Consider the following 22,793-nt stretch of genomic DNA (forward strand, 5'->3'; position numbering starts at 1 on the left):
GGTAATATCTAACAATTCCACAACAAAACCTAATATCTAAAAAATTCCACACCAAAAACCAATACACACAATCTATTAAAGGAATGAGAATATATAAGTATAAAATATATGGATGAGCAGTGACAGAGCGGCTAAGATGCAATAGATAGTAAAGAATAGATAGTGAAGGATACAGTATACAGTATATACATATGAGATGAGTAATGCAAGATATGTAAACATTCTTAGAGTGGCATTATTAAAATGACTAGTGTTCCATTTATTAAAGTGGCCAATGGTATCAAGTATGTAGGTAGGCAGCCGCCTCTCTGTGCTAGTGGTGGCTGTTTAACAATCTGATGGCCTTGAGATGGAAGGTGTTTTTCAATCTCTCTGTCCCAGCTTTGATGCACCTGTGCTGACCTCGCCTTCGGGATGGTAGCGGGGGTAACAGGCAGTGGCTCCGGTGGTTATTGTCTTTGATGATCTTTTTTGCCTTCCCGTGACATCGGGTGTTGTAGGTGTCCTGGAGGGCAGGTAGTTTGCCCCCGGTGATGTGGTGTGCAGACCGCACCACCTTCTGCATAGCCCTGCGGTTGTGGGCGGTACAGTTGCCGTACCAGGTCGGTGATACAGCCCGACTGGATGCTCTCAATTGTGCACCTTTAAAAGTTAATGAGGGTTTACTTTAATGCCTTACCAAGATCATCAAACAAAAACAAAAACAAAAAAGAATCCTCCTAGACAGGGAAAGGCATGGCATCTTGGAGTGCAGCACTGACTACCTGACCTGGCTTGGCTTACGCCCAGAGCACACCATGTGCTCCCCATTTATAGGGAGGGGCACATGTGTACTCAATCAGAGCACATTCAACATAGACTATAAATACTCAAAGTTACTACTTGTAACAAGGCAATCCTGACCCTGTTACACATATATAAGCCAATGGTCTATGGTTTTATGTGTGGAGATTTACTTGACAACTAAGTCTTTAAATGTTTCTTCTGGCTGGAAATGAAATGGCATCAATTCCCCTGCTTAGGCCTACTAGCCCTGTTCTGAAGTTGATCTTTAGACCCGTCCCGTGTGCTTTAGTGTGGAAGTCTAAAAATGGTGCAGTAAAATGTGTTGTTTTACAAGGTTGTTTTAAAGTAGATACAAGTTGGATGTTAAGATGTATTCACATCATCTAATGATGAAGCTGATAGTCATCACTATATGGTCAGACAGGCAATATGGCTAAAAATGAATATCCATTGATGATCATGGTAGCCAATTCATTAAATGTAAGGCTATGAGTAGTGTGAATAAAGGCTATTTGAAGGAACGAGTAAAAGCCAATTTATGCTTGATATGAAAATGTGGTCGGAGGCTTCATATGAATGGTGTGACGGCAATTGCGGAGGCTCCAGAGCCCAAATCAGCTCTGTACCGCATCGCTGTGCGCCTCTCAAATTTTCTAACAATACGGAGGGCTACGTATAGCTCCGCATTGACATGATTGGTTGACGGTAGGTGGGGGCGCGGTACGTCCTGTATAAACACAAACACACTTCCTTGACAACTTCTTTCACAATAGCTCTGCTCTGCTTCGCTAGGTGCAAGAAGCATGAATGCCCTGAAGTATGAAAGCCCTGCAGAGGCTGCATCGTAGTAAATGCTGTACTGCCTCTTCAGTTGAGCCTTTAAGATTGCATGTAGACCTACAGTAGACAGGTTAGATATAGGGTGGGAACCATGGTTTTATTTTGTGTTTCCCAGGGGACCCTAATTGAAGAAGGACATGACAGAATGCATAAAACCACCCGGACGGCCAGGGATGGAGTTAGGGATTGAGGCCAAAGGCCGGGGCCAGTCTGCTATACTATTTTTGTCCAGACATCATCAGATACATGGCTACACATACATGTCCTCTTCCTCAATGACGATGGCAGTATTATCAGAAGCACCTGTCTTTTTACTAAAGAAATGTGTTAACTAAGGTAATTTAACTGTTAAAATTAAATATGATTTATTTTTCTTTTCTCTGCCCTGCTCTGAAAGCGCCTAATTTCTGCAGTTTAATTTCAATAAAAACACTTTCGCAATCATATCTCATGAAACAATGAATGGGAACTCTGTCAGGGTGGAATAGTCCATTATTATGAACCAGTTCATGGATGATGAATGACACTTGTTACTTCTATTATAAGAAATACTTGGATTATATTAATATTTATATGAAATATATGTATATGTATGAAAATACATGATTGATCTATTAGGAATGATTATGGATTCATTATTATGGGGGTTGCACAGCTCACAAGGCCCTTTGAGGATGTGAGGCCTGAGGTAATTGCCTCTTCTGCCTAATGGTATGTCTGCTACTGTGGACAACCAGATGAGAGCTTGTCTGGAGGCAAGAGTAGAGGTGCAGCATTGCAATGCCAATGTATTTCTTTGAGGGCAACTATTTTTAGGACCAGTCTGTTGAGGACAAATGTTTGGGCTGTGGTAGACTTTTTCTGTGAAGGTATGCGTTACATTGACCTCGTTCGGGAGCATCACATCCATGATGCTTTGTGGGTAAATGGTGATTGACTGATCTACAAATAACAATAAGTAGTTATTTATGATGCAAGGGGATTTGTAGATTAGTCAGTCAGCAGATCGCCTGCACTGTTGGCTACAATGTCGAAAAAGCCCATTAACTTCTGGGAGAACAATTTATTTGACATATTCGTTTTATTGCAGACTTTACAAAAACACAATGACATTGAAATGTGCACAGAGAAACGTCAACCAGTCACCCGTTTGTTGGCATTCCAAAATACTATTACTGTAAATTACTGGTTGTTGCTCTCTATAGAAAAAGAAAATATGATTCATGTAATTACAAAGGGGTCTTTATAGTCCAAACCCCACAAGGCCTAGTCTAGTGCAAAATCAGTTGAGAACTTCACAGATTGTGGTTATGCCTTCTCTATTAGCCTATAGGCCTAGACATGTCATTTTCTGACCAGCCTCACACAGTTAAACAAAAATAAATCACATTTAAACAAAGATGAAAAGATATGGAAGAGAGGTGGATAGCTACTAATGTGACAATCAACAGTTGCACAGTCACAATGAATGAACTACACTGTATTTTAAAGGTTCAAGGGGAAATTTCTCCACCTAGTGGTTAACAAAAAAAGAAACGCTGAAATATACTGAAGGATGATCAACTTTTCAAACTTTTGCCTCGATTGAAGGTAAATTATTTGTATACATACTGTATATGGCTCTTGAACACACTTTTAAATGATATCAGGACATGTTCACACATCTAATATAGAGCTAAAAGACTTTGACTTTGAACATTTTTCAGATTCACATTTTGTAGGCACTTTTGCATAGCTCTTCATTATTTGTACCTGAGTGCATACAACCCTCTGTAATTATTGGTCTAAGCGTCTGTTGAATGGAGAGAAATCAATTATTTTGGCACAGCTGTCCCTTGTTCTGACTTCTGTCTGGAAGATAATGCTGGTGCTATGTTTCTGTTTGTATGCCATCAGGATTAAACACAGAGAAAACAGTTGCTCCTGCTATATTTGAAGGTGATATAATGCACAATGGATTCCATTGCAGGGATGTGTGTCACAATTTCACTTTCCAAACAACATGACAGCTGCAAATAGCCTCCGTCACTGGATGCCAGGGATCGGGGCAACACTGTTTGGTCAGACCCCTGAGGATAGGGTTTTGTCCTCCTGTGACAGCAGTGTGTGCATGTGTGTGTTTTTGTGCATGGGTGTTTACATTTGCAAGCTTGTAAATGTTTGTGTTATTATAATGGGCAGCTGGACAGACAGTGGGACCATTTTTAGCATAGTGAATGTGCAAGTTTAAAGTACAATATTCTCAGACTTTAAAGGTACTTTAAAACATCAAAAACATACAATGCAATTATCTGTTATTTATTTGAAGGCTTTTTCCACACAGTGATTTAAAAGGTATATTTATATTTAGCTTCCATGTCAATATTTGATCAACGTTATGAAAGTCCATGTTTCAAGCTTGGCCAGCCACTTGTTGCTCTAACAAAAACAACCAGTTCTCCCAGCACCAACAGTCACAGTCTCAAAGCTCAGTCCAATATGCAGAAGTTCTCAAGATCCATTCAACCCACTCCCAGGGAGCTTACATACCCCAATGTCTTTCTTCCTATAGTGCTCATGCAGTCCTAGGCCAGGCAATCTTCCACAGTTCCCCCAGATTTGGGCTGAATGGAGCCCTTCACTTGGAGTTTGCTAACACATCCATCTTTAGCCCCAGTGTCTGCCTTGCCTGCTCCCCTTCTCTGTCTCTGGCTGGGTATATAGACCCAGCCTGCTCCCCTTCTCTGTCTCTGGCTGGGTATATAGACCCAGCCTGCTCCCCTCCTCTGTCTCTGGCTGGGTATATAGACCCAGCCTGCTCCACTCTCCTCTAAACAGGGCCTTTCTCTCTCTGTGTGTCTGAATGTCCGCTCCCTCCGCACCTTCTAAGCCCCTCTCTGTCTCTCTCTCTCCGTCTGTCTGGTTCTACACGGCCAGGTCGTCTGGTCGAACCCGGCTGCTGGTGCTGCTGATCTTACTGAGACTCTGTTTGTCCTTCAGGTACGTGGTATGCAGTAAGGGTGGCGCAGAGCACCCGCTGGGCATCTCCCCTGGCACCTGGGTGTAGTTCATCCTCAGGAAACCTCCCTCTCCCTCCAGGTCGTCATGGGAATGGTGACGCTCGGTGGCCATGTTGACGGAGTTCTGCTGGTGCGCCATTCTGTTGTTGAAGGGGTGAGAAGGCATGGAGTTCATGGGGTTCACAGGGGTCAAGGGGGTCATTGTCCCCGACAACACCAAGCACTGGCGGAAGTCAGGGGGAGGGGTGCAGCCTGGGGAGTTGTGACTGGTCGGGTTGTCGGGGTCCCTGGTGAAGGGGATTGCCACAGCATTATGAGTGGTGTTTTTGAGGGAGGCACGAGTGCGTCTGCACTTCCTGTACCGCCTGTAGGCCAGGTGGTAGAGCTCGACCACAGAGAGGAGGAGGGAGACACCTGCCACCACCAGCATGAAGACGATGAATACGTTCTTTTCTGTGGGGCGGGACATGTAGCAGTTGACTGGGTTGGGGCAGGGCCAGGCCTTGCAGTGGTACAGAGCCCTGAGGAAGACTCCATAGATCATGTACTGGACCACGATGAAGATCACCTCCATCACAGTGCGGATCAGGATGCTCAGAATGTACGTGGATAACAGCGCCCCCCGCAGGCGAACTCGCCCAGATGCCTCCAGCACCTTCCCACAATCCCTCTGCTGGAGATACACCTTCTCCCCCGATACGCTCCCCCCCTCTCCCCTCTCCTCCTCCTCCTCCATCCCCTCTGTCTTCTCCTGCTCCCTCCTTTTTCGTTTCTCATCCCTCCGCACTATGTGCATGGCATGGCCCATGTAGATCAGTGATGGTGTGGACACGAAGACGATCTGTAGGACCCAGTAGCGGATGTGTGCGATAGGAAACGCCCGGTCATAACAGACGTTGGTACAACCAGGCTGCTGGGTGTCGCACAGGAAGTCACTCTGTTCGTCTCCCCATGAGGACTCAGCGGCTGTGCCCAGCACCAGGATCCTGAAGATGAAGAGGACGGTGAGCCACACCTTCCCCACCGACGTGGAATGTTCCTGAACTTCCTCTAGGAAGTTCCCCAGAAGACTCCAGTCCCCCATGATGATTCACTCGTCACAGGTCACTGGCACACCTGAGAGAGGAGGAGAGGAAGAGAGAAAGATAGAGAGGGGCAGGGTATGGGTAAAGGAGAGAGAGAGAAATGGGTCAAGGAGGGAGGGAGAGAATGGAGAAGAGATAGAAAGATAGGTAGTGAAGAAAGAAAATGGGCAGAGTAAAGAAAGGAGACAAAATGCAGATTATGATCGACCATGACAGCCTAGAGACCCCTTATCCTGGTGATAAAATGACCAGTGTGTGTGTGGCATGGTATAAATAGCCTGTGATCAGCCTGGAGACTTGGACACGGCACAACGGCCTGAGAATGAACCTTTCCCACATCACACACAAACACAATGTATGTTTTATGGCATTTCGAAGTAAATAGTGAGGTCGTTTCTGAGAAATTATATTTGGATGTTTTTGTTGCTATCCCTGACACTGACCCATTATAACCCAGATAATATATGACAGACAGAGCGGTTGATGGACCATAGGGCAGCACAAGGCTAGGAGCTAATAGTTCCTAATGTTACAAATGGAATTCTGTGACAATCTTCATCATCTCCAGAGCACCTGGCAACAGTCCTCGGTCACCATGTTTGAACCGGTTAATTGACGTCTTTGATGTTTGATTTTTTTCACTCTCTCTACACTTTCCATCTCTAAGTTCCACTCCTCCTGTGATTTATATGTGTGTGTGTGTGTATATGTGTGCCTGTGTGTATGTGTGCGTGTGCATGTGATGTTGCCCCTTGACCTCAGTGTGAGAGTTAGGGTGAGACCCCAAAATGGCAGTGACAGGCTGGTGTGTGTCTAATACCCCTATAAGGCATCTCAGTGGACAGCTTTATGAGTGTCATAAACGCCCCAATCATCCAAGGGTTAAACCAGGGTAGCCTAGTGGTTAGAGCGTTGGACTAGTAACTGGAAGTTTGCAAGTTCAAATCCCCGAGCTGACAAGCTACAAATCTGTCGTTCTGTCCCTGAACAGGCAGTTAACCCACTTTTCCTAGGCCGTCATTGAAAACAAGAATTTGTTCTTAACTGACTTGCCTAGTTAAATAAAGGTAAATAAATAAATCCATCAGTCCTCAACAGGAAACATCAGAGAGACAGAGAGCTGTCTAAATATATACCCAGAGCACGATTTAGGATGGCAATGAGTAACTGATAACAACGAGTTAGAGCAGAAAGGATGACGGAAGAACAGTCAGAGTTTTTTCCAGCCTCAGACTCACTTGTACCACTAAGTACTCACTGAGTGAACTAATCTGAATTTTACTACAAATACTCAACAGGATAAAAAAAAGTATCCTATAGCTCTGTGTATACCTCCACCCACACACGCATACAAATACACACAAACATATCTTACCGTGTGTGTCATATCCCATTGATAGTTATCCATAAAGCTGGTTTGAAATGTTAGTTGAAATTCTCTTCAAACATGATTAAGACTGTACGTTGAGTAGGACACTGGCTCCATCTTATCTGCCTCTCTCACCCTCCCTGTGAAGTGACCATGACCATGAGACGTTTTGCAGTTCTCTCTCCCTGGTTAATGGCAGCAGGATGGAAACCGGGTGGTGCTCCAAGCAGAGTCAGTGCTCTTATCCCCCCAGGCGGATTGCGTTTCAGGGAGGGGAGAGGGGTGAGGTGAGGAGGGGGGAGGGGAGGGGAGAGGTTCAATGAGACTGGAACACTGGAAAAAGCACCACTATGAGAACAGGAGAGGGGTACTGTTAGCGGTGTCCATCCATGCCTTGAGCTCAGAACTGATATGTAGGAGAGTTAGCTAAGCTATAACCCTTCAATTCCATGCTCCCTAAATGCTTGCAAAGTAATTGAATTCGCCACAGGGTCTTTAAAAAAACTCTCAATATCCAACTATCAAATCAACACACAGCTTTGGCTAGCTATAATGCTTTCTTGGCATTAGATAATGTGTGTACAGCAAGCCACAAAAAACAGAGGTGTAGCCAGCCTAGACAAGAGGAAGGGAGTGAGAGCCTGGCCTTAACAATAGCAGGAGGTAGGAGGTAGGTTAAAACAGTCATGTTGCTACCAGGCTGGACTGACAACGGGTTTCCTCACAAGTTTACAACGCAACCTACAGGCTGTCTAGCCTTGCTGGTCAACATTAGCTACATTATTAGGACCATGATGAAGTCAGAAGTATACATAGACTCCTATAGACTAATGTTGTGCTTAGTTAGTTGAAGTAAGTTATGGTATGTTCAGACAAAGTTTGCTCAAAGTGGTGAGGTTGTCTTTTGTTATTGTTCTTCATTCTGTGTCTTGAGCATTCCAGTAAGCTTTAGACCCGCACCCCTAAGAGTCACTCTTGATATTTCTGACTATGTTTATTTCTCAGACTTTATTTTACTTTTTTTTTGTTCCCAGACAGAGTTGGCATGGTCAGTCAGAGGAGGGTAAGAGGGGTGAGAGGTAGAAGCACGGGCACCGGGGGCACAGACCTGTCACTGGAGCAATTATTAGTCTGTCAGTCTATCTGGACAAACACACATACACACCGGCAGTAGAGTGGTGGGAACGGAATCTTAGCTACACTGAGAAACAGGGACAGAGCGGATATCTCAATCGGTTGGAGTAGGCCTGAGCGGTCTCAGTGTCTCCCTCCTTTACTTTACTTCCTGTTCTTATTCTCAGAGGAAGCAATCCAAAACAATATGATTTCCTAAAGACAAGCCACTGAAAAGGAAACCTCCCTCTTAATAACTCGTAGTTGAGAAGAGAGCTAATTTGATATGAATGGAAAAGGAGGAGTGGTGGAGCTGGATGAGAGGAGTTATTGTTTTTTAGAAAGTGGTTGACTGAAGGTAAGACAGTTTTGTTTAAATACAATGGGGAGGGATGCACTGCATTGAAAAATATGTTAACAAAAATTACAAGTTTTACATATGTGTTATTACTAGTCAAAAGAGAAGTTCCAGTCATTTGTCCTGATGTATACATAGCACCACCTGGTATCTTCCCATCTTTGCCGTCACATCTGAGATTGTTCCATTCCTAGATGCCCAGTAATAAATAGGGATTTACTGTAATACACTGGTAGCACCATGGATCATCTGTACACTGTCATAGCTGTCGTATTGGTTTATAATATCTGTCTCCGAGTAATGGGCTATGAGGTATGTAACACTGAGCACACTGGGTATTGCACATCACTCAGCTACGTCTCTTTGACATTGATCAGAGCACAGGGGACGTTACAGAGCAGGTAGGCAGATGAGCCAATAGGCTGCGTCGGCATGGAGAGAGTCTGTGGTCTGTATTGTACTGTATAGAGAGTTATTGTCAATAAAAGAGAGTAAGATAATCCTGTATGTTTAGAGATATAGGGATGGGGTTGTGGTTGGACAGTAGGCCTACACACTTTGCATTGAGTGAGGTTGCACTTCATTTAGTGAACACACTGTAAACGGAGGGCTACAGAGGATTGGAAAAGTGGGTGTCATGACTTAACTCTTACCATAGGGACCTTGTAGTGGAGCAGCCTATAGACAGAGAGTGGATCAGGAAATAACCAGAGAGACACACAGAGTGATATGGACAACCTGTGGTCCAATATAGTAGAGGTAGAATCTTGGCTGGTATTTACAGCCGTTTATACATACATGGACATTGAGTTGACCTAGGCTGGAGAGCAGCCAGGCTGTATTCCTTAGAGATAAAATGGCTAGCAAACTGCATTGCTAGTGTGTGTTGGTGACTGCTGTTCCACTGCAGTGCAGCTACAGACCCAGCAGCAGCAGCAGAGCTAACAAAGCCATTGGAATGAATGCAGTGTGTTCTCTCCATGCAGGGCAGGGCAGGCAGCAACACAACAACAATAAATCCTGTCTGACGCCTCTCCTCTCTGCCTGGGCTCAAAGCATTGCCTTAGAGGGCAGTTAGTCCTTCTCCAGCTGGAGAGCCACCACTCCAAACGCTGAGTGTAAGACTTTTTTCTGCGCTAACAAGTGACGTTTAACAAGTGATGACTCACTTGAAAACCCTAACCCACAACCCCAGTTAGTCCTATCAAGTCTTCAATGCTCTATCTTTGCTGACCACAGGTATATGGACTCCCGCAAGAGTACTATCAGAACTGGTCAGTCTACCTTACTGAACTATATGAGAGAAAAGTGATTCCCTCACACCGACAAGTAAATGAGAAAACTTTACACAGGCTTGTTGAGAGAAATCAGTCTTGCTAAAAAACAGCCACCCCCCTCCATCCCCTATTCTTTCCAACCCCTTCCCATCACAACCCTGTTCTCCCTCCCAATCTCCCCCACCCATCATCCCCAATCTCTCCCTCCTCTCATGTATCCACCAGATGAGAACAACAGGGGGCAGGGTTGATTTATATACATACTCCCTTTAATGCTATCAGTAGTCTGACCCACTGACGTGCACCTTTTCTGTTCTCATAGAGGACAACACTATATAAAACAACAACATACAGTATATAACAGCAATATATACAACAAAAATATATATAACACAAATATATATAACAACAATATCCAGTATATAACAACAATATATAGAACAAGAATATAGATAACAACAGTTTATTTATTTATTTTACTTGGCAAGTCTGTTGAAGAACAAATTCTTATTTTCAATGACAACCTAGGAACAGTGGGTTAACTGCATGTTCAGGGGTAGAATGACAGATTTGTACCTTGTCAGGTCAGGGGTTTGAACTTGCAACCTTCCGGTTACTAGTCCAATGCTCTAACCACTAGTCTACCTGGACAGCAGCAATAACAACAATATATAGGAAAAACAACAATATATAGAACAACAAAATATAGAACACATATACAAATATAGAACATATATATAGAATATATATAACAACAATATACAGTATATAACAACAATATATAGAACAACAATATGTAGAACATCAAAATATAGAACAACAATATACAGTATTTAACAACAATAAATAGACCAACAATGTACAGTACCATTCAAAAGTTGGGACACATCTATTCATGCATGGGTTTTCTTTTTACTATTTTCTACTTTGTAGAATAATAGTGAAGACATCAAAACTATGAAATAACATATATGGAATCATGGGTTAAATATATTTTGAATTGTTTAACACTTTTTTGGTATCTACATGATTCCATATGTGTTATTTCATAGTGTTGATGCCTTCACTATTATTCTACAATGTAGAAAATAGTCAAAATAAAGAAAAACCCTTAAATGAGTAGGTGTGTCCAAACTTTTGACTGGTACTGTTTATAACAAAAATATATAGAACAACAATATACAGAACAACAATATATAACACAACAATATACAGTATAGAACAACAACATATAGAACAACAATATATAGAAAGTATACAGACCCCTTGACTCTTTCCACATTGTGTTACATTTCAGCCTTATTCTAAAATGTATGAAATAGTTTTTTCCCTCATCAATCTACACATAATACCCCACAAGGACAAAGTAAAAACAGGTTTATAGATATTTAGATAAAAAATACAAACTGAAATATCACATTTACATAAGTATTCAGACCCTTTACTCAGTCCTTTGTTGAAGCACCTTTGGCAGCGATTACAGCCTCGAGTCTTGTTGGGTATGAAGCTACAAGCTTGGCATACCTGTATTTGGGGAGTTTCTCCCATTCTTCCCTGCAGATCATCTCAACCTCTATCAGGTTGGATGGGGAGTGTTGCTACTATTTTATTATAACTACTATTTTTACTATAACTATTTTCAGGTCTCTCCAGAGATGTTCGATCGGGTTCAAGTCCGGGCTCTGGCTGAGCCACTCAAGGACATTCAGAGACTTATCCCGAAGCCACTCCTGCGTTGTCTTGGCTGTGTGCTTAGGGTAATTGTCTTGTTGGAAGGTAAACTTTCGCCCCATTCTGAGGTCCTGAGCGCTCTGGAGCAGATTTTCATCAAGGATCTCTCTGTACTTTGTTCCATTCATCTTTTCTTCGATGCTGACTAGTCTCCCAGTCCCTGACGTTGAAAAACATCCCCAAAGCATGATGCTGCCACCACCATGCTTCACCGTAGGGATGGTGCCAGGTTTCCTCCAGACGTGAAACTTGGAATTTAGGACAAAAGGTTCAATCTTGGTGTCATTAGACCAGTGAATCAAGTTTCTCATGGTCTGAAAGTCCTTTTAGTGCCTTTTGGCAAACTCCTAGCGGGCTGTGATGTGACCTTTACTCAGGAGTGGCTTCTGTCTAGCCACTCTACAATAAACGTCTGATTGGTGGAGTGCTGCAGAGATGGTTGTCCTTCTGAAAGGTTCTCCCATCTCCACAGGGGAACTCTGGAGCTCTGTCAGAGTGACCATCGGTTCTTGGTCACCTCCCTGACAAAAACCCTTCTTCCCCGATTGCTCAGTTTGGCCGGACGGCCAGCTCTAGGAAGAGTCTTGGTGGTTCCAAATTTCTTCCATTTAAGATTATTATTTATTTTCTTGCCATTGTTTAACCAGGTAGGCAATTTGAGAACAAGTTCTCATTTACAACTGCAACCTGGCCAAGATAAAGCAAAGCAGTTCGACACATACAACAACACAGAGTTACACATGGAGTAAAACAAACATACAGTCAATAATACAGTACAAAAACAAGTCTATATACAATGTGAGCAAAGGAGGTGAGATAAGGGAGGTAAAGGCAATAAAAAAGCCACGGTGAATGCGCAATGTAGAAATACTGGGGTGCAAGGGAACAAAATAAATAAATAGAGTAGGGGATGAGGTAATTGTTGGGTTATTTATAGATGGGCTATGTACAGGTGCAGTGATCTGTGAGCTGCTCTGACAGCTGGTGTTTAAATCTGGTGAGGGAGATAAGTGTTTCCAGTTTCAGAGATTTTTGTAATTCGTTCCAGTCATTGGCAGCAGAGAACTGTAAGGAGAGGTGGCCAAAGGAGGAATTGGCCCTGGGGGTGACCAGTGAAATACACCTGCTGGAGCGTGTGATACGGGTGGGTGCTGCTATGGTGACTAGCGAGCTGAGATAAGGCGGGTCTTTACCTAGCAGGGTCTTGTAGATGACCTGGACCCAGTGGGTTTGGCGACGAGTATGAAGCGAGGGCCATCCAACGAGAGTGTACAGGTCGCAGTGGTGGGTTGTATATGGGGCTTTGGTGACAAAACGGATGGCACTGTGATAGACTGCATCCAATTTGATGTGAGTCTGGAAGGAGAGTTTACAGTCTTACCAGACACCTAGGTTTTTGTAGTTGTCCACATATTCTAAGTCAGAACCGTCCAGAGTAGTGATGCTGGACGGGGGGGCAGCGATCGGTTGAAGAGCATGCATTTAGTTATACTTGTATTTAAGAGCAGTTGGAGGCTACGGAAGGAGAGAAGTATGGCATTGAAGCTCGTCTGGAGGGTAGTTAACACAGTGTCCAAAGAAGGGCCAGAATTATACAGAATGGTGTTGTCTGCGTGGAGATGGATCAGAGACTCACCAGCAGCAAGAGCGACATCATTGATGTATACAGAGAAAAGAGTTGGCCCAAGAATTTAACCCTGTGGCACCCCCATAGAGCCTGCCAGAGGTCCAGACAACAGGCCCTCCAATTTGACACACTGAACTTTATCGGAAAAGTAGTTGGTGAACCAGGCGAGGCAATAATTTGAGAAACCGAGGCTGTTGAGTCTACTGATGAGGATGTGGTGATTGACAGAGTCGAATGCCTTGGCCAGGTCAATGAATATGGCTGCACAGTATTGTTTCTTATCGATGACGGTTAAAATATTGTTTAGGACCTTGAGCGTGGCTGAGGTGCACCCATGACCAGCTCTGAAAACAGATTGCATAGCGGAGAAGGTACGGTGGGATTCGAATTGGTCGGTAATCTGTTTGTTAACTTGGCTTTCGAAGACCTTAGAAAGGCAGGGTAGGATAGATATAGGTCTGTAGCAGTTTGGGTCAAGAGTGTCCCCCCCTTTGACAAAGGGGATGACCGCAGCTGCTTTCCAATCTTTGGGAATCTCAGAAAGAGAAGTTGAACAGGCTAGTAATAGGGGTTGCAACAATTTCGGCAGATAATTTTAGAAAGAAAGGGTCCAGATTGTCTAGCCCAGCTGATTCTGAGGGGTCCAGATTTTGCAGCTCTTTCAGAACATCAGCTGACTGGATTTGGGAGAAGGAGAAATGGGGAAGGGTTGGGCGAGTTGCTGTGGTTGGTGCAGTGCTGTGGACCGGGGTGGGGGTAGGGGTACCCAGGTGGAAAGCAAGCCGTAGAAAAAATGTTTATTGAAATTCTCAATTATAGTGGATTTATCAGAGTTTCCTATCCTCAGTGCAGTGGGCAGCTGGGAGGAGGTGCTCTTATTCTCCATGGACTTTACAGTGTCCCAGACCTTTTTTGAGTTTGTGTTGCAGGAAGCAAATTTCTGCTTGAAAAAGCTAGCCTTGGCTTTTCTAACTGCTTGTGTATATTGGTTTCTAACTGCCCTGAAAAGTTGCATATCACAGGGGCTGTTCAATGCTAATGCAGAATACCTCAGGATGTTTTTGTGCTGGTTAAGGGCAGTCAGGTCTGGAGAGAACCACAGGCTATATCTGTTCCTTGTTCTAAATTTCTTGAATATGGCATGCTTATTTAAGATGGTGAGGAAGGCATTTGTAAAGAATAACCAGGCATCCTCTACTGACGGAATGAGGTCGATTAGAAAGGCCTGCTCGCTGAAGTGTTTCAGAGAGCGTTTGACAGTGATGAGTGGAGGTCGTTTGACCGCTGAACCAGTAAGGATACAGGCAATGAGGCAGTGATCGCTGAGATCTTGGTTGAAAACAGAAGAGGTGTATTTAGAGGACAAGTTGGTTAGGATGATATCTATGAGGGTGCCCGTGTTTACGGCTTTGGGGTGGTACCTGGTAGGTTCATTGATAATTTGTGTGAGATTGAGGGCAACAAGCTTAGCTTGTAGGATGACCGTGGTGTTAATTAAGCATGTCCCAGTTTAGGTCACCTAGCAGCACAATCTCTGAAGATAGATGGGGGGGCAATCAGTTCACATATGGTGTTCAGAGCACAGCTGGGGGCAGAGGGTGGTCTATAGCAAGTGGCAATGGTGAGAGACTTGTTTTTAGAGAGGTGGATTTTTAAAAGTAAAAGTTCAAATAGTTTGTGACAGACCTGGATAGTAGGACAGAACTCTGCAGGTTATCTCTGCAGTAGATTGCAACACCGCCCCCTTTGGCCGTTCTATCTTGTTTGAAAATGTTATAGTTAGGGATGGACATTTCAGAGTTTTTGGTGGTCTTCCTAAGCCAGGATTCAGACACGGCTAGGACATCTGGGTTGGCAGAGTGTGCTAAAGCAGTGAATAAAACAAACTTAGGGAGGTGGCTTCTAATGTTAGCATGCATGAAACCAAGGCTTTTACGGTTACAGAAGTCAACAAAACGGAGCGCCCGGGGAATAGGAGTGGAGCTAGGCACTGCAGGGCCTGGATTAACCTCTACATTGCCAGAGGAACAGAGGAGAAGTAGGATAAAGGTACGGCTAAAAGCTATGAGAATTGGTCGTCTAGGACGTCCGGAACAGAGAGTAAAAGGAGCAGGTTTCTGGGGGCGATAAAATAGATTCAAGGTATAATGTACAGACAGAAGTATGGTAGGATGTGAATACAGTGGAGGTAAACCTAGGCATTGAGTGATGATGAGAGAGATATTGTCTCTAGAAACATCATTGAAACCAGGTGATGTCATCGCATATGTGGGTGGTGGAGCTGAAGGGTTGGATAAGGTATATTGAGCAGGGCTAGAGGCTCTACAGTGAAATAAGCCAATAAACACTAACCAGAACAGCAATGGACAAGGCATATTGACATTAAGGAGAGGCCTGCTTAGCCGAGTGATCATAAGGGTCCAGTGAGTAGTGAGGTTGTTTGGGGTCACGGGTGATTCAGACAGCTAGCTGGGCCATGGGTAGCAAGCTAGCATAAGGTGAGGTCTGTTTTTAGCCACCTTGTGCGTTTCCGTTGGTAGATTAGTGGGGTTCCGTGTGGTAGAGGGGACCAATCCAATTGTCAAAATAGTTATAGTTATAGTGGCCCAGGAAAATTGTCCCATAGACCTATTCAGCTAGCAGCCGATATGCTCAAGACAGCTAGCTGATGGAACTCTTCAGCTGGCTAACTCCAGGATAATTGGTATTTGCTCCGGGACCGACGTTAGCCAATAGTCACTCGGATAGCAGCTAGCTAGCTGCAAGCTCCAGGTGAAAATGTCCAGAGCTTGCGGTAGGAATCAGGGTATATGGAGAGAAAATAGATCCGGTATGCTCTGGTCTGAGTCGCGTTGTACAAGACTGGCGATAGCTTTCTGAGCTAAGGATAGCTGATGACTGCTAGCCGTGGTTAGCTGAATACTAACGTTAGTTAGTGAACTGGCTAACTTCTGGCTAGCTTCTGTGTGGATTTCAGATTTGAGGTGAATAATAGTTTTAAAAGAAACAAACTGATTCGCACCGCATTTGGTGAGGCGGGTTGCAGGAGAGTGTTTTGAAGTTACGTTTTTAGAAAAAAAAAATATATATACACGGGACACGACGAGGACAAAGGACGTCTGACTGCTACGCCATCTTGGATGAAGTGATGGAGAGAATGATTGTGATAAGGTTGCGTCTAGGTGGTAGGTGTAGGAGTCAGGCGCAGGAGAGCAAGGATGTCTGAGAAGCGTGTTTTAATAAGAAAGTCCACCAACACAGGAATGGCACAATCGAAAAAGGTACAACGCCCTCGACAACAGAAAATCCTTACAAATGCACGGAGGAACAAACAAAGTTTCGACAATCACACACTTAAGAATCTGTGAAAACAAATAACGGTATAACCTCACCGAGCACATCACAATGAAAGACTAATCCCGCACAAACTAGGCAGGCAACAGGGTACATATATACACACAGAAATGAATGCAAATGAAACCAGGTGTGAAAAAGAACCATAGAGAAAACAAACAGAAAAGGAAAAAGCGCCGCACGAACAGGGAGAGGAGCCACCTTCGGTAGAAGTCGTGACAATGATGGAGGCCACTGTGTTCTGTTTTTTATTTTTATTATATATGCAAAAAGGTCTAAAAACCTGTTTTCGCTTTGTCATTATGGGTTATTGTGTGTAGATTGATGGGATTTGTATTTATTTAATCAATTCTAGAATTAGCCTGTAGCGTAACAAAATGTGGAAAAAGTCAATGGGTCTGAATACTTTCCGAATGCACTGTAAAACAACAATACTATACAACAATATATGGAACAACAATATAAATAACATCAATATACAGTATATAACAACAATATATATAGCAACAATATATATATAACATCAATATAAAGAACAACAATATACAGTATATAACATCAATATATAGAACAACAATTTGACTGCCACGGCATCTTAAAAACATTTAGACACTCACTTTAAGAGCCATAGGTTTACACTGGGAGATTCCAGGCAATGCTATATGTTTAAATGAAACTCCTAGCAAAGAAGCAATATACCTTGTCCATTAGGTATGTATTAGTGCCATTATGTATGGCTGAAAGGGCCCGTTTTGTCAGATGGTATATGTTACTGTATGTCTGGTTGGTAGACCAAGGATTGTAATGTCCTGTATCCATGTTACTGCATGTGCCTGTTTAAGATGGAAGACATTGACAAATCTGGTAACATACTGAACTAAACACCCATGGCCATTAACAAAGTTTTCTTTATTATTTTTATGTAGTCCTTGACCTGGATGTTTTAAGGTCTATCTATACCACTGTAGAAACAAAGCATACCATGTCACTGTATGCCGCAGTTTGCACTTTAAGTAGATGTATACAAACCTCTGCCAACGACGCTTTGAAACCGAAATATCCCCACTAATAACAGTCCCGCTTGCATGTACTGTGCAGTGACAGCATAGCAACAGCGGCACAACCTCAGGGAAATATTAAGAAAACTTCAAATCCCCCTCCTCCCACCTTTCTCTTTGAAGTCCCAGTGCACTGCTTGGTGTACCATTAGAGAACAAAGATGTTGGATAAGGATGCCACACTCACCCTGAAATAAACCAGGTGCCCAATCGTTGTTTTGGTTTTAACAGACAGTACCTTTAAAAAGGGTTTTCTTTATTTTTACTATTTTCTGCATTGCAGAATATTAGTGAAGACATCAAAACTATGAAATAACACACATGGAATCATGTAGTAACCAAAAAAGTGTTAAACAAATCAAATTATATTTTATATTTGGAATTCTTCAAAGTAACCACCCTTTGCCTCGATGACAGCTTTGCACACTCTTGGCATTCTTTCATCCAGCTTGATGAAGTAGTCACCTGGAATGCATTTCAATTAGCAAGTGTGCCTTGTTAAAAATTATTTGTGGAATTTATTTCCATCTTAATGCATTTGAGCCAATCAGTTGTGTTGTGACAAAGTAAGGGTAAAAGACCAAGTCCATATTATGGCAAGAACAGCTCAAATAAGCAAAGAGAAACAACAGTCCATCATTACTTTAAGACATGAAGGTCAGTCAATGCGTAAAATTTCAAGAACTTTGAAAGTTTCATCAAGTGCAGTCACAAAAACCATCAAGCGCAATGATGAAACTAGCTCTCATGAGGACCGCCACAGGAAAGGAAGACCCAGAGTTACCTATGCTGCAGAGGACAAGTTCATTAGAGTTACCAGCCTCAGAAGTAGGTGAACAGATGATATCTGCATGTGTGGTTCCCAACGTGAAGCACGGAGGAGGAGGTGTGATGGTGTGGGGGTGCTTTGCTGGTGACACTGTCAGTGATTTATTTAGACTTCAAAGCACACTTAACCAGCATGGCTACCACAGCATTCTGCAGCGATACACCATCCCATCTGGTTTGGGCTTAGTGGGACTATCATTTGTTCTTCAACAGGATAATGACCCAACAAGGAGATTGATGGAGTGCTGCATCAGACCTGGCCTCCACCCGACTTCAACCCAATTTAGTTGGTTTGGGATGAATTGGACCGCAGAGTGACGGAAAAGCAGTCAACGTGCTCAGCATATGTGGGAACTCCCTCAAGACTGTTGAAAAAGCATTCCAGATTAAGCTGGTTGAGAGAATGCCAAGGTGTGCAAAGCTGTCATCAAGGCAAAGGGTGGTTACTTGGAAGAATATCAAATATAAAATATATTTTGATTTGTTTGACCTTTTTGGTTACTACATTTGTGTTATTTCCTAGTTTTGATGTCTTCACTATTATTCTACAATGTAGAAAATAGTAAAAATAAATAAAAACCCTTGAATGAGTAGGTGTGTCCAAACTTTTGACTGGTACTGTATATGTATGAGATGGAAACTGTTTGAGGTCTGAGTGACCCTCCTCTCTAAGCACCGGGAGCATCCCCTGGATTAACATTGACTATTAGTTTAATCATGAATGGATGGGGATAGAGGGTGACAGGGGGGGCCATATGACTGCTACTTACAGAGCAGTGAGCCACCAGCAGGCCATGGGGATTGGGAAGCCATAAATCAGTCACAGTCTCACCCCTCCAGACACCACACAGCTAGCCAGATGATCTGCTACCTTACATGGAGGTCTGCCTTCTCATCTGCCCACTAACTGTACAGACCCACATGAGCTATTGTTTTAACTGCATAGTGTTACTGGGTCGCTCAGACCAGACACCAGCCTGTTGCCAGAGGGGAAGACAGTTGATCTTATCTATTTGATGTTTGATTATCAAGTACCTTTATTTAAGTTAAGTTTTGAAAGGAAATGTTCTGTTATTGCACATATTTCTAGTTTGATTATAAAGTTGAGGTTCATATTTTCTGTGGTTATCAGGATTATCAAATTGGATTAAATCCATAATTTAATTGTTTTTATGTCACTAGTTTGTTTTCATGGAAAAAAGGGTAGAGAGTGAGGCAATGTCAGTAGCATACAGAACAGAGACCAAGTGTTACTTCAGATGTTTTACTGTTATCACTCAGTTTCCAAAGGCTCTTCTAGAGAACAGGGTTGTATCAGACCATGGAATGTTTGTGCCATACATTAACACTATTATAATGCTCTTTCTTATCAATAACATCAGTATTTCCATCTGCACTGAAATGCATGCTTGTTATCATTTACTGTGTCAGTTCTCTCTTGTGTTTAGAAATGATAGGAAGTGAAGATTGCCCATCTCTGCCTGGCTTCTATATAAACTCTAATGACAAGGTGCTGTGTCATGTGTCATGAGACTATGTGCGTCTACGAGGTAAACAAAGAGCTATAGCTACAACACTGAAAAAGGTAGACATCTGTCACCTAAGCTGTAGAACATATGGGTACTCTTTAATGCCAAATTGGTATGTGACTTGTATTTGTTAATGATGCCGTTTTGATATTTCATGATATTTCATGCCTTTTTAGTTTACTTATTTGATGACAATGGATAATTTCTTGTAGATTTTTAATGGTGGTGTAGCTGTATGAATATCCCTCATTGTCAGCAGCATACTGATAAACACAAGAAAGAAACCTTTTGTAATATACACTGAGTGTACAAAACATTAAGAATACCCCCCTTCTGGACCGTTCTTGATACGCACAGAAAACTGTTGAGCATGAAAAACCCAACAGCTTTGCAGTTCTTGACACAAACCAGTGCACCTGGCACCTACTACCATACCCTGTTTAAAGGCACTTATATTTTTTGTCTTGCCCATTCACCCTCTGAATGGCACACACACACAATCCATGTCTCAATTGTCTCAAAGCTTAAAAATCCTTCTTTAACCCGTCTCCTCCCCTTCATCTATAACCTGTCTCCTCCCCTTCATCTACTCTGACTGAAGTGGATTTAACAAGTGACATCAATAAGGGATCATACTGTAGCTTTTACTTGGATTCACATGGTCAGTCTATGTCATGGAAAGATGTTTTGTACACTCAGTGTAAGGTTTGATATTTCAGCTGTGTCATCTTACACAGCTGAACGTTGAAGTAGTTTGTTCAATCAAATTTCAATCAAATGTATTTATAAAGCCCTTTTTACATCAGCTGATGTCACAAAGTGCTACATAGAAACCCAGCCTGAATCCCCAAACAGCAAGCAGATGTAGACACACGGCGGCTAGGAAAAACTCCCTAGAACAGCAGGAATCTAGGAATAAACCTAGAGCGGAACCAGGCTCTGAGGGGTGGCCAGTCCTCTTCTGGCTGTGCCCGGTAGAGATTATAACAGTACATGGCCAAGATGTTCAAATGTTCATAGATGACCAGCAGGGTCAAATAATAATAATCACAGTGGTTGTAGAGGGTGTAACAGGTCAGCACCTCTGGAGTAAATGTCAGTTGGCTTTTCATAACCGAGCATTCAATGTTAGAGACAGCAGGTGCGGTAGAGAGAGAGAGAGTCGAAAACAGCAGGTCAATACATTGTTAAAGTATATTTGCCTCTTGAGCTGCTGGCTGGATGAATTATACTCTGGAGGAGAGGTATATGACTGGAGCTGGTGTCACAGAGAAACACAGCCAAAGTGTTTGAGTGAGGGAGAGAGAGAGACTAAAAAGTGAAAGGCAGAGAGAGCGAGAGAGATGGAAAGAACGAGAAAAAGAGAACGGGAGACCGGGGAAGAGAGGGACTGAGAGTAACAGTGTTTCTGGGACAATAGAGCTACTAATGCACACCAAAACCCATAGAAATTGCCCCTCCACTCTTGTCTGTGACAGAGACTTCACGGCTATGGACCAGCGCCCTGTAAATGCTCTGTCTCAAATAGTAACTGACAGAGACACTGCTATTGATGCTTTAGTAGCACAGCAACAATACAGAATTAATAAAAGAGACAGATATTATTTAGCCTGCCTCTATACAACCCTCACACACACTCACTGAGTAACACCTGTATGATGCCTGTGGAGTGCACCTAAGAAAAGAGACTCTTTCCCTCCCACTGGGCAAAAACTGGTTGAATCAACATTGTTGTTTTCACATAATTTCACCAAAATAAATCTATGTGATGATGTTGAATCAACATGGAAAACTGATTGGATTTGAAAGAAGTCTTCAACGTAAGGGAAGTGTGACTTCTTTTCCCCCTTTAACCTAAATTCAATGACATGGTGAAATGTTTAGTTCATTTCACATTGAATTCACAGTAGTTGACAACTCAACCAAATGTAAATCACAACTAGATGTTGAAATGACGTCAGTGCCCAGTGGGCTGAGTTTCCTTTATCTCCTTTGAAGTGTCCCCCTTATGTTTGTATGCACAATCGAAGGTGATGTGGTGGTATTTACCTGTTCTTGCTGCAGATGGTGATGGCTGTCAACACTGAGGAAGAGGGTCCTTGGAGCTGCTTCCTAGCAATGTCTTCCCCTCAGAGATGGATGGAGTGGAGGATGGAGGATGGGACTGGGACGTAGAGGAGTGGTGACCTGGTCGGATGAGTGGAGATGTGCTGGCTTGGAGGACAGAGGTTGGTGGAGGTCAGTGATGCTGAGTCGTACCTCTTGCAGACAGCATCAGATGTCATCAAAAGGAGCTGGGTAAAGTAGTGTAGAGTAAGATCTGTGCAGAGTATAGTAGGATCTGAGTAGATTAGAGTAGGTAGGATAGGATCTGAGTTGAGTAGATAGGGTAGGATCTGAGTCGAGTAGATAGGATAGGATCTGAGTAGAGTAGATTGGAGTAGATTAGAAAGGATCTGAATAGAGTAGATAGAATAGGATCTGAGTAGAGTAGATAGGATAGGATCTGAGTAGAGTAGAGTAGAGTAGATTAGGATAGGATCGGAGTAGAGTAGAGTAGAATCTTTGTAGAGTAGAGTAGAGTAGAGTAGAGTAGAGTAGGATCTTTGTAGAGTAGAGTAAAGTAGGATAGAGTAGAGTAGATTAGGATAGGAGTAGAGTAGAGTAGAGTAGGATCTTTGTAGAGTAGAGTAAAGTAGAATAGAGTAGAGTAGAGTTGAGTAGGATCTTTATAGCGTAGAGTGTAGTAGTGCTGGAGCACTGTGCCGTCCCAGGGTGAGAATGCTAGCCTGCGCAGGGGGCATGGGAAGAAAAGCAGGGGCATCACGAGAGAGCGTTT

The 22,793-nt window shown here is 43.0% G+C and overlaps 1 protein-coding gene across 2 annotated transcripts; it reads right to left on the bottom strand.

Moving 5' to 3' along the window:
• Positions 1 to 2,688: 2,688 nt before the first annotated feature.
• LOC112241109 (gap junction alpha-5 protein) lies at positions 2,689 to 22,492 on the bottom strand. Of its 2 annotated transcripts, none has more exons than XM_024409284.1 (2): positions 22,004 to 22,492; positions 2,689 to 5,741 (listed from the first exon to the last, which is right to left on the bottom strand). In XM_024409284.1, exon 2 carries the CDS (start codon positions 5,707 to 5,709, stop codon positions 4,531 to 4,533), a length of 1,179 nt encoding a protein of 392 aa, XP_024265052.1. In that variant the 5' UTR covers positions 5,710 to 5,741; positions 22,004 to 22,492; the 3' UTR covers positions 2,689 to 4,530. The 2 variants fall into 2 exon arrangements, with proteins under 2 accessions (XP_024265052.1, XP_024265058.1); XM_024409290.2 differs by lacking the exon at positions 22,004 to 22,492 and adding an exon at positions 7,086 to 9,010.
• Between the last annotated feature and the right edge of the window lie 301 nt (positions 22,493 to 22,793).

Source organism: Oncorhynchus tshawytscha, linkage group LG03 (assembly GCF_018296145.1).
Source record: "Oncorhynchus tshawytscha isolate Ot180627B linkage group LG03, Otsh_v2.0, whole genome shotgun sequence".
NCBI classification, from domain to species: domain Eukaryota; kingdom Metazoa; phylum Chordata; class Actinopteri; order Salmoniformes; family Salmonidae; genus Oncorhynchus; species Oncorhynchus tshawytscha.

Coding starts and splice junctions, on each gene's coding strand:
- LOC112241109 (XM_024409284.1), bottom strand. CDS start 5,709: ATGGGGGACTGGAGTCTTCTGGGGAACTTCCTAGAGGAAGTTCAGGAA.